We start from the raw sequence: 13,436 nt of genomic DNA on the forward strand, positions 1-13,436 counted from the left end.
CTGTGTGCTGGTCAGTTCACAGCAGTGATAGAAATTAATCTGTTCCAATAAGTTTAAATAGATTTTTACATTTTATGGGCATTTTTACTTTATAAAGCCTTTTTTTTTTCTAAAAGTGTGCATCATCTTTTGAGTTAAATTCTTACATTTAATCAGTCAATTACAATAATAAGACATTTGTGCTGTTACCAAACAAATGATATCAGTAACAAAACTAGTCTTTGTAATGCAGAGGAAACACAGAAGCTGCATCTGAAGAGGCATTTAGATGTATTTACACACTGTTTAATTCAGCTCAGAGGGACATGAATGCATTTAACCTGCAGTTACAAATGCATAAATAATATTTTGTTATTTTAAACATAAAACATTGAATACTGATATTTACAATTATTTTTAAAACGAAAATATATTTTAAATGTGAAATTTAAACCACCAATAGGTGGCAGCAAGTCACTGTTAATAAGTGAGTCATTGCGACTGAACCTAATCATTTAAACGGTTGATTCATTCAGGAACAAAACACCGTCATGTTGCTCAGAGACGCAAAACAGTGCTGTCACAAAACACAGTCGTGTTTGGGACAATTTTTTTGTTGGCGAAATAAAGCAAAAATAGGCAATATAGTGTCTAAAATGTAAGTCTCAATATTAATTTCTTGTTTATTGAACTGTTGCATAAATTCAGTATCACGTTTGTAATCATGGTAACTTTAGAGGTGAAAACTGGCACTTCTTCGTGTGATATTGACTAACTTTCTTTCTGTGGTATTTTTATGCACAATGGCGCTTAGTCTTTCACAAAACATAGCTAACGTAGGGGACATCATAACTAGCCACCATATTGATTTACGGTGTCATGAGAAATCGAGTCCCCCCTCGAAATCGGGTCCGCTTAGGACCCCGAGTGATCCCATTGGTTCAACAAACTTTTAATGGGTATTATTTTTAGTGCCTGATTACAATTCCTGCAAAATCGGGCTTTGATTTATGTCGTTTGAACTTCGTTATAATGACCAATAATGTCTTTTAAATTACATGTTTTATACACTAGTATCCGAAGCTATAGGTTGTGAAATCAAACATTTCTCGTTTTTATTGTTTTTTTGGGGTTATCTCACGTACTAGCATAGCATACAGCTACCCGATTAGCCTGCTAGGTCAGCTTATACACCACGCATTTGCACTTACCATGCATATATTCACAACGAAATAGTAACATAAGTGTTGACTTTTGATCAGGCATTTAAAACAGCTACCACCATGGTTCTAAGCGGACCCGATTTCGAGGGGGGACTCGATTTCTCATGACAACGGTCTTAACTATGTCCAGCGCTTTTTTTTTTTTTACAGTCTATGGTCCAGCGTTTATCGGGTTGTGCGTCAGTAATAATGGTCCGTGGGGAAACACGGTGTTCCATGTAATTTCCATGCAAATTATTTGCCTCGATGATTTTTGTATTCGAGTTACTCAAGGTATTCGAGGAATCGTTTCAGCCCTACTCTTAACTTCAACAATTTAAATGTGATGGATAAGAATCATTTTGGAATCGCTGATTTATGATGAATGTATAAAATCTTGTTTTGATTCTGCATGTTTACATATGCACTTCCGACATAAAAGACTTTATTACTATCGCTGAAGCATTTCTATCATAAAACAGAGACTGGATAGTCACACTAAACCCACAGACCTTTCAAAACATGTATAATTTGTCAACATTCATAACATTTGTGAGCAGTTGTCTATAAAGTGAATGTAAACAAAGGTAAAGTGACATATGGCCCAAGGGCATGGATCAACAGGTTAAAATATTCTTCACAAAAAGATTCTTTAATTAACTGTTCACAGAAAGATTCTCTGGAAATCCCAAAATGGTTCTTCTACTGCACTGTTATGAAAACCCACTTTATTTTTAATACCGTGTCTACACCGGGTGGGACTGCTGTCGCTTGAGGCTATCTACACTGTACGCGTACAGTGTAGATAGCCTCAAGCGACAGCAGTCCCACCCAGTGTAGACAGTGAACAAAGTGACAGTTGCAAAGCGAACATTTTGTCCCTTATGCCAAAGGTAGTGCAAGAGTTTGCAATGCGTCATAAATAGAATTGGGCATTCGTTTACTACTGGGGACCCGTCACATCCAGCGACAGAAACACATAACTGTTTATGTTGGCTTTTGTCGCATCGTACCGCTCACAGCCGGTGTAGACATGGTGTAAGAGTGTGTGTCATCATTCATCTAGTCTAGTCAATGGGACCAGGGACCAGTTATGACAGATATTCAGAGATCCCTGGCTGAGCAGCAGTTCCGCCACAGTTGAAAAGAGGCATCCGACTATCACTCTCACCCTAATACTGACCTAAAACTGAAGCTCAGGCAGATCTCCACCACTTCAGCACTCTTTGTTTCTAGAGCCACCATGAAACCCTGTCCACAGTTGTATCCTTTGCTTAATCTTCATCTTTCACTCCCTGTCTCTCTCTTTTTCTCACCTCAGATCCGCTGTCTGCCATCCGTCCCTCTCTCGTTCTCTCCATATGTTCTCCATCTCACCCTACACTGATTACACTCACATACGGCCTTATCTGCTACTTGTCCACATTTGCCAACACATCAGTGAGCTGATCAAGAGCACAAGCTCTCTTATGAACGTATGCTTGGCACGTAGGCAGATCTGAGTTCATTAAAGCTCTAAATGTGTATACCCCACTGTAATCATTCTCCCAGATGAATGACAAATAAGCCTTTACTGATATAATGAGTGCCTTCGTTAACCCCTAATGAGCTAATATGGCTGCACACACAAGCCACCGGCGCGGCGAAACTGCGGAATTTATGACACACATACGCAAACAAACAGAAATAATTTGGTATTTTTATCTTCTTCTCTGTGTTTAGGTTGTTAGATGATAGCAGATCTCCCCTGAGTAAGAAAATGTTACAGCAATAAAACTTTTTTTATTAGAAACACTAAATCCTGCCGGAGAGACACGAAGGAGTCTCTTCATCTCTTTCTGTCTAAAATAAACATATTATCACCCCTTTTTCATTCCCCTCTCTCTATGTGTAGCCCTACTGGGAGATGAGAGAAGATGTGCCAGAGGTTCAGCTTGTGATATGAAAGAATGATGTAGAAACTGAAGTGGTGTTCTGCCTGCGCATTCGCAATACCCTTCCCTCTCCTCTCAACCTGTGGTGAAGGTGTGTGTAGGTTACCTATGGCCATGAAGTCCTCCGGCTCCCACGGCTGAAGCTGGGAGAGGGGTCCGCTGTAGAGCAGCAAGCCATCTGCCACCTCTGTGATGAACTCCAGCGAGAGGTGGCTCTCGAAGCATGGCCTTATAGGGGGAAACCAAGCATAGCCATTGCCATGGAAACTGTGTTTTGTCTGCTGGCACTCGGGTCCCTCAAACTGAGCCGGGCACTGGCATCTATGGTATGCACAAAGGAAATCAAAAGCTCTTATTAAAAACAGTATGAGTTTCGGGTTTTGTACACGTGCTACTGGACTGACCTGGACCCAAAAGAAAAGAAAAAAAAAACAGACAAAGAGAAAGACAAAAATGTTTGTGGTAGTCAGACATTGTGGTATTACACAGCCCTAAATAAGCCTGAACCAGGAACATTTTATTTAAAAATTTAGGTTATTTGATATTATTATGAACTTAGGCAAGGCAAGTTTATTTATACTGTAGCACATTTTAGACACAGTGGTAATTCAAAGAGATTTTACATAGACAAGATAATAGACAGATAGATCAGGGATGTTCATCTCCATAACTGAGGCCGATGTGATACACATCTCGATGCATATCCAACAATACGATGCATTAAAGATAAATATGAAATAGTTACCGGTGCAATGCGATACGATTCACCCCATTACGATGCAGTGTGATCTGATTTTCATTAGATTCAACACAATGCGATTCAACGCAAAACGGTGCAATGGAAAAAAAAATATATATGATGCTATACATAATATAGTACAGATAGTTTTTTTTTTCTTCTTTGGTTCAGACAGAGAGCCATGTTAATCTATATTCTATGTGACTCTCAGGACGCGCCTCAGTCTCCATAGTTTTGTGATACGTCATATTCACGTAGCAGCAGTGATGAGAGAACGCACTTGAGAAACAGTTTAGAGAGGAGAAATCAATCTACATATAACATATTGGTCACAAATTATTGGTCACTTTCTAAATAATAAAAGTATAGCACATCCACTAATAATTATATAAAAATAAAACGTTTTTTTTTTTTTAACCAATGCAAATATGTTAGAAGCAATGCATCATGATACAATTGCCAACTTGTACCTGATGCACACTTTTTTAAATCAATGCATCGTTAACTTTTATGCAGATGCACCAATGCGAATCTGTGAATCTTACCATCCCTAAGACACTGTAGACAGACAGACAGACAGACAGACAGACAGAGATAGATAGATGTTGCTTAATTTAAGTAATTGCCACTGACATATTTATAATCCCAATTCAGAAAAGGAAGTAGGACCTTTTCCCTATATGGCACATAAATTTTGGAATAGTGTTCCGTGCAGAATGCTTTCTTAAATGGATAGTTCTTTACTTTTCAGTCATCATTTACTCACCCTCACGTTGTTCCAAATCTGTACGACTTACTTGCTTCTGTAAAACACAAATGAACGTCAGTGGGGTTCCAAACAACATTTGACGCCACTAACTTTCATATGACTTTTCACAGAATAAAGCATACAAGTTTTGAATGACACGCGGGTGAGTAAATGATGACAGTTTTCATTTCTGGGTGAACTATCCTATTAAGTCTAGACTAAAGACCCAGGTAAGCCAAACATACAAACTTGATTTTTCTCAAAGCTTTGTATCCCACTCCCACCTCATCTCAGTTACTGAGTGATGCAACCTGTCAATGGTGCTTCACTGACAATGGTGTCAAAGTGCTTCACTGACCACTGCCTGCATCCCCTTCAGTCATTTTAGGATGCACTTCAAAGACTATAGATCCATCATCATCATAATTTAATCATTATCCTTACAACAATTTTCTATGAGCATATTAAACTACTTAACTTATAACAAATGACAAGTACTACACAAATCTTCAGTTCACCCAAAAATGAAAATTCTGACATTAATTATTCACCCTCATGTCGTTCCATTTTAACTTTTCGCGCATGCGTCATGGTACTTTCAATAATGGGGGAGGTCGGTGACGTGGAAGATAAGAATGGTTGAATAAAGTCGTTATTTTTGTTATCTTTGCACACAAAAATTATTCTCGTAGCTTCGTAAAATTATAGTTGAACCACTGATGTCACATGGACAATTTTATTGGTGTCCTTACTACGCTTCTGGGTCTGAGAACATTTCAGTTACATTGCTCTCTATGGAAGGTCAGAAAGCTCTCTGATTTCATCAAAAATATTTAAATTTGTGTTCCCAAGATGAATGACAGTCTTACGGGCTTGGAACAACATAAGGGTGGGTAATTAATGACAGAATTTTAATTTTTAGGTGAACTATCCCTTTAATTAAAGTGCACATATTATGCTTTTTAACATTTTATCCTTCCTTTAGTGTGAGATATAGCTGATAAATTATTTATAAGGTGCCTTGAAATGCTTGTTTGTAGTCCCGCTATTGTGACTCCGCTAAGTTAATGTTATACATTTGCATAAAACCCGCCCACTGGCTGCTTAGGCCCAACCTCAAAGAACATTTGGGTAAGTGATTTTGCTATATCACTGTTAACAGACTGTTTTTTTGCTTCAAGGCCATAAACCATTATATGTACTTCCAATACCTACACCATAGTTACCACAGATATTATCCATATGGTAAGGGGCACTGCCTTTCCGACAGATGCTCTAAGTGGTTTACCACTTCATTAAGGGAACCTCCCAAACATCATCCTCTATAAAACAGAAACCACACTAGACCATACAATACAAGCTGATGTTGTGCATCTCTTTGCCATCAAAAATTTCCATATGAAAGGTATGCTTCATATGCATACGTATTGGCATGACTCAAACAGTAATCAACAGCTCTCTTGTTCTGCTTTCTGACAGATCAGCCCCACCTGTTGCGCAGACTCTCGATTCAGCCCACAAACAGCATCATTCGCTCAGAAACATCAATGACAAATTGCTTTCTCTTGGTTTGCCACCCAAGCACTGCTGTGCCCTCAGATCCCCTGCCTCAGTGCCTCTTTGGCAATTCTAATCATAGTCTTTGAAAAATGCATGAATCTATCGCCGTCTATCCTCCATGTGTCTGTCTTCTTGCTCTTTGTTTCTTTCTCTCTCCTCACTGTCTCCCTTGTAGCTGCAGTTCTAATTGCCAGATTGAAAGGAAAATGACATGGGATGACAGCCTCTGTGCACTTATGACAGTTGAGACAATGCAAGATAGTTAGGCAGGTCAATGCACCCAATAAAGCAATCAAACGCACCATGAGTGCTCTAATTGCATTGTGCGCTAATCAAAACTATTCCCATGTTTACTAAAACAACATGCCATAGCAGAAGACAGGCAAGGATATGTTTATAGGACTGACCGTCAAACTAACTACATCATCTCCTGATTATCACTGGCATGTCTCGTCTAGCAATTCCAGCAGCAAACAATTTGTCTGTCCACACTGAACATGAAACTGCTGCTAGATAGGACACAATTACAAATAATTAGATAATATTTGATGTTTAACACAGAGCTATGAGGATATCTGATCAGTTGTATCTCACAGTGGGCGGAGCTACCTACCATGACACTACAGGAATATAAACCAAAAGCAAAGAAGCATCACTACTCAAGTCATCAAATTGTTCTACCTAGTGTATGTCACACCAGTGTTTACACTCATTTTGTTTATTAGGGGCCAAGCACCGAAGGTGCGAAGGCACCAATTGTATCCATTGGCGTTCTTCTTCTTCTTCTTAGCCTATGGCAGCCCATAGAACCACTTGCGGGAAAGTTGTGAAATTTGGCACACTGCTAGAGGATAGTCTGTACTGTCGCCATAGCAAATTTGGAGTCTCTAAGTCAATCCCTCTAGCGCCACCAACTGTCCAAAGCTTCACTCATGTTTATGCTAATAACTTTTGAACCATAAGGGCTAGAAACAAAATTATTTTTCCTCTGATTCCTTGGCTCAGGCCGATTCGAAACAACATTTTTTTTCCGCCATTTTGAATTTTCTGAAAAACCTACTTTTTCGAACTCCTCCTAGTCCATTGCTTCGATTTTCACAAAAATTGAACCAGATCATCTTCAGACCATACCGACAAAAAGTTATGGAATTCAAGTCGATTCGTCAAACCGTTCTCAAATAACGTGCAAATGAATTCTATGAAAAACATGCAAAAATGGATGTGAGGCTATATCACAACGGTTTGGTGTATTGAGACCAAACTTGGTGCGTGTTATAACAAGCATGACCAGAGGCTACCTGCGTTTCCACACAGTGCCACCTAGTGGTCTGAAGATATGAAAAATTTTTTTTTTTCCTTATAATTTCTGAATGGTTTCATCAAAAATCACAAAACTGGTCTCTTTAAATTCGGTGCAGCATGCCGAGTCGAACCATACCAATTTTTCCCATGTCAGCAATTTTTAATTTTGTCATAAAATGCTATATTTTACGAACGCATTGGCATATCGTTCGTATATATGCCTTTGGCACCATGTCCTGACGGCACTCAAAAAGTTTGGGGGCAGCGCCACCTTGTGGCCAAAAGTTATAAAGAAATTTCAAAAAAATTATAATAACATTTGATTAAATTTACCTATTGTAATGAAACTGGTCTCAATATATTCTTTGGGTCATGCCGAGAACATAGATACCGATGTTTCCATAGTTAGCCGAACTTCCTGTCCGCTATTTTATGTTGAAAACCTACTTTTTCAAACTCCTCCTAGACTGTTGGTCCAATTTTCACCAAATTTCACTCAGATCATCTTCAGACCATGCTGGCAAAAATATATGGATTTCGTGTCGATATATGAAATTGTTATTGTTTAACGCATTAACGAATTTGCTGGAATGATGCCAAACTGCGTCTGAGACTGTATCTCTGAAAAGCTTTGACATATTGACACCAAACTTTGTATGTGCCATTATCACCTCACACTGACCATGCCACATCAATTTGGTAACAGCGCCACCTATTGGTCAAAAGTGTTAAACCAATCATTAACCATTAATAATTACATTTTAAAAAATGCTTATAATTTTTCATTACATTAGCCTATTGTAATCAAACTTTATTTTGCCATGGTCAGCCGAACTTCCTGTCCGGCATTTTAATTTATGTTGAAAACCTACTTTTTCGAACTCCTAGACCGTTGGTCCGATTTTCACCAAATTTGACTCAAGTCAAGTCAAGTCAAGTTTATTTGTACGGCGCTTTTCACGATACAAATCATTGCAAAGCAACTTTACAGCAAATTAAGTTTCTACAATATTTAGTGGTAGCTTATCAGTGGTGACTGTCAATTAATGTACATATGGCAGAAATGTACGGAAAAATCAATTTAAGACGTAATAAAACAGACGATGAACACTATTAACAGCAATTATTATATGATGCAATCAAACTTATAGCAAAATGTGGTAGTTCTGTAAGTTGTTTCAGGGTTGGCATCATCTGAAGTCCTCTGAGGGGTTGGCATCATCTCTTCTCAGGTGTTCTGGATCCAGACTGAAGCTTATGTCAATCCCGTGGCAAAAACAGAGAAAAAAATAGAGACATAATTAGCGTAGCTGCTGTTCCAACCAAGCAAAATTGATTTGTTTAACCCAAACTAAAGAATAATAATAATGTGCATTTGATCAGATATAACTGCAGTACAAGATTATGAGATGCATTATTTGAATGCTTGGCCAAAGAGATGTGTCTTTAATCTAGATTTAAACAGAGAGAGTGTGTCTGAACCCCGAACATTATCAGGAAGGCTATTCCAAAGTTTGGGAGCCAAATGCGAAAAAGCTCTACCTCCTTTAGTGGACTTTGCTATCCTAGGTACTACCAAAAGTCCAGAGTTTTGCGACCTTAGGGAGCGTGATGGATTGTAGCGTGGTAGAAGACTAGTTAGGTACGCAGGAGCTAACCCATTAAGGGCCTTATAGGCAAGTAATAATATTTTGTAACTGATACGGAACTTAATAGGTAGCCAGTGCAGAGACTGTAAAATTGGGGTAATATGATCATATTTTCTTGACCTGGTAAGGACTCTAGCCGCTGCATTTTGGACCACCTGTAGCTTGTTTATTGAAGATGCAGGACAACCACCTAGCAGTGCATTACAATAGTCCAGTCTAGAGGTCATGAATGCATGAACTAGCTTTTCTGCATCAGAAACAGGTAACATATTTCGTAACTTGGCAATGTTTCTAAGATGGAAGAATGCTGTCTTTGTAACATGGGAAATATGATTTTCAAAAGACAAGTTGCTATCTAATATAACACCCAGATTTTTGACTGTAGAGGAAGTAACAGTACATCCGTCTAGTTGCAAATTGTAATCCAAGAGATTCTGTGTACTGTCTTTTGGTCCAATAAGTAATATCTCTGTCTTATCCGAATTTAATAGGAGAAAATGATTGGTCATCCAATCTTTTACATTTTTAACACACTCTGTTAGCTTAGATAATTTAGAAGTTTCATCTGGTCTTGTTGAGATATATAGTTGAGTATCATCAGCATAACAGTGGAAACTAATCCCGTATTTTCTAATAATATTACCAAGGGGCAACATGTATATCGAAAATAGCAGAGGACCTAGGACAGATCCTTGTGGCACTCCATATTTTACTGGTGATAATCGAGATGACTCCCCATTTAAATGAACAAAATGGTAGCGATCGGACAGGTAGGATCTAAACCATCTTAAAGCCTGCCCTTGAATACCTGTATAGTTTTGTAATCGATCTATGAGTATGTCATGATCTATAGTGTCGAACGCAGCACTAAGATCAAGTAAAACTAGCAATGAGATACAGCCTTGGTCTGACGCAAGAAGCAAGTCATTTGTAATTTTAACAAGTGCAGTTTCTGTGCTATGGTGGGGCCTGAAACCTGACTGAAATTCTTCATAGAGATAATTTTTTTGCAGGAAGGAGCGCAATTGAGCAGACACAACTTTTTCTAAAATTTTAGACATAAAAGGAAGATTTGAGATGGGTCTGTAATTTGCCAGTTCACTAGGATCTAGTTGTGGTTTCTTAATAAGAGGCTTAATAACCGCCAGCTTGAATGGTTTTGGGACGTGACCTAAAGACAACGACGAGTTAATAATATTGAGAAGCGGTTCTTCTGCTACAGGTAACAACTCTTTCAGTAATTTAGTGGGTACAGGATCTAACAGACATGTTGTTGGTTTAGATGCAGTGATAAGTTTATTTAGCTCTTCCTGTCCTATAATTGTAAAGCACTGCAGTTTATCTTTTGGTGCGATGAATGAAGCTGAAGTATTATACGCTGTAGAATCTACATTTGTTATTGTATTTCTGATGTTATCTATTTTATCAGTGAAGAAATTCATAAAGTCATTACTATTAAACTGTGAGGGAATATGTAGATCGGGTGGCGTCTGGTTATTTGTTAATCTAGCCACTGTGCTAAATAAAAACCTTGGATTGTTTTGGTTATTTTCTATGAGTTTGTGGATATGCTCGGCCCTGGCAGCTTTTAGAGCCTGTCTATAGCTGGACATACTGTTTTTCCACGCAATTCTAAAAACTTCCAAGTTAGTTTTTCTCCATTTGCGCTCAAGACTACGAGTTTTTTTCTTGAGAGAATGGGTATTACTGTTGTACCATGGCGCAGTACGTTTTTCTCTAACCTTTTTCAATTTGATGGGGGCAACAGCTTCTAATGTATTAGAGAAGATAGTGCCCATGTTGCTAGTCATTTCGTCTAGTTCATGTGTACTTATGGGTACACAGAGCAGTTGAGATAAATCAGGCAGGTTATTTGTGAATCTGTCTTTGGTGGCTGGAACAATAGTTCTGCCCAGACGATAACGCGGAGCGATATAGTTAATATCAGTAATACGCAGCATGCACGATACAAGGAAATGGTCAGTAACATCATCACTTTGAGGTACGATATCTATATCAGTAAGATCAATTCCATGCGATATAATTAAATCTAGCGTATGATTAAAACGATGAGTGGGCCCGGAGACGTTTTGCTTGACTCCAAAAGAGTTTATTAGGTCAGTAAACGCAAGTCCTAATGCATCATTTGTATTATCAACGTGAATGTTAAAATCTCCGACAATTAGCGCTTTATCAACAGTAACCAATAGGTCTGAGAGAAAATCTGCAAATTCTTTTAGGAAATCTGTATATGGCCCTGGTGGTCTATACACAGTAGCCAGAGCAAGAGATACAATAGATTTCTTTTGCATATCTGACAGTGTAACATTAAGCAGAAGTATTTCGAATGAGTTAAACCTGTATCCTGTCTTCTGAGTAACATTGAGAATATCACTATATATTGTTGCAACACCGCCGCCACGACCAGTCTGACGGGGCTCATGCTTATAACAGTAGCTTGGTGGAGTAGACTCATTTAGACCAATATAATCATTAGGTTTTAGCCAGGTTTCAGTCAAGCAGAGTACATCAAAACGATTATCTGTGATCATTTCATTTACAATAACTGCTTTGGGTGAGAGTGATCTAATGTTTAGGAGCCCAAACTTTAAAAATTGTTTTTGTTCATTTATTTTACATTTTTCTGGTTTAATCACGATAAGATTTTTTCTAGATCCTGCATTAAATTTATATTTTGACCTCACTATTCGGGGAACAGACACAGTCTTTATAGATTGGACAGCACAAGTACTTCTATCATTTAAGCGGGTAGAACAAAAGTCATCAGGGCAGTTATTTGAGATTTGACTTACTAGTCATATGGAGCGTAGCGTCCTGGAGATGTTGTCCGACATGAGTTCCGCTCCGACTCTGCTGGGGTGCAGGCCATCAGCGCGAAAAAGCCTAGGACGCTCCCAGAAAAGATTCCAATTATTAACAAAGAGCAGTTTCTGTTCTTTACACCATGACAATAACCATTCATTTAAAGCAAAAAGTCTACTGAACCTTTCATGTCCTCGTCGATACGTGGGAAGCGGTCCTGACACGATGATCGTCGTCGCGGGCGATGTGCGGCGCACCGTCTCGATCAGGCTCCTGAAGTCCCTCTTCAGTGTCTCCGTCTGCCGCAGCTTGGTGTCGTTAACCCCCGCGTGAAGCACGACCGCTCCGGTGCTCTCGTCGCCCTTCAGGATCGCGGGTATCTGCGCAGAAACATCGAGAACACGAGCACCAGGGAAACAGTGAGTGTGCACTTTACCTTCAGCTAACGTAGCACGGACGTGCCGGACGATGGAGTCTCCGATGATCACAGCGTCGCGTTCCGTCTCGCGGAGGGGAGCGAAGCGGTTCCGGGTGGAGATCTCGAAGACCGGAGGCGGCGGAGGGGGAGAGGTCGTCGCCCGGGGCCTGGCTCGCGTCTTCCGCTGCGGCTGCACCCAGGGTCCGTGGTGTCCCGGCGCCGGAGTGAAGAACATCTGGGAAGATCGCGTCCTGGGTGCACCGGGCCTGTGCAGAGAAACACACGGAGTAGAGGTGGTGGGAGAATTAGCAGCGCGCTGTATACTTACCTCGGACTTGTGAGCGTCAGCCTGGGATGATTCCAGCGCGGCTCTCTGCTCTCTCAGCTGGGTCTGCCTCACCAACAGGTCGCGGATCTGCTTCTCCACGGCCTCCAGCTCGAGCTGCACCGAATGCAGCTTGAACGTGTCCTCACCTGCACTCAAAGGTAGACACACATCCGCCATTAAAGCAAGTAACAGTGAGTAAAACAATGGTAATGTGTGTGAATAGAGTATTAGTAATGTAAGCGAGATTAGCGGCAACCACGCTGGCGATGCTAGCGGGCTATTTGCTAATAGCGGACTCGGGAAATCAAAATAAAACTAGTGATAACAAGGCGCTCTGATTGTTTTTGTTGTAGAATACGATAGGGGATATATTCACACGTTATAGAAACGAAAATGATGGTGTATAAAATTGATTTTAAGATAAAAAAATTAGACGACAAAGAATTAACTTGACGGAGCTCAAACTCAAAACACACGATAGCAACAAACAGGAAGTCAAAAAGTCTTTAGTGATGTCGGTGCAGTGGTGTTAGCTGGGGACAGACTCATACATGCACAACTCCTCGTTTGTAAAGTGGACAGTATCTCCGCTTGTCACGCGGAAGACTAGTGTTCGATTGCCCTACGGGGAGAGATATTGTTTTTCTGCCACCAAACGACACATCCAAAAGGTTTTGGTGCAGCCAGAGGTTACAGAAGGAGTTCTGCTTTCACTTCAGCCCAAACCAAAGGAAATGCACTGGCCGGGAATCGA

The 13,436-nt window shown here is 39.9% G+C and overlaps 1 protein-coding gene across 1 annotated transcript in view; it reads right to left on the reverse strand.

Moving 5' to 3' along the window:
* LOC107712488 (neural-cadherin-like) overlaps window positions 1-13,436 on the reverse strand; it is a gene marked incomplete at its 5' end in the record, with an annotated part of 181,396 nt that overhangs the window by 43,528 nt on the left and 124,432 nt on the right. The window contains one exon of the mRNA XM_016517756.1: window positions 3,222-3,436. Within this exon, the coding sequence (XP_016373242.1) occupies window positions 3,222-3,436 (215 nt within the window). The remainder of the gene's footprint in view (window positions 1-3,221; window positions 3,437-13,436) is intronic.

This window comes from Sinocyclocheilus rhinocerous, unplaced genomic scaffold (genome assembly GCF_001515625.1).
Source record: "Sinocyclocheilus rhinocerous isolate Xijiao unplaced genomic scaffold, SAMN03320098_v1.1 scaffold838, whole genome shotgun sequence".
Lineage (NCBI taxonomy): Eukaryota > Metazoa > Chordata > Actinopteri > Cypriniformes > Cyprinidae > Sinocyclocheilus > Sinocyclocheilus rhinocerous.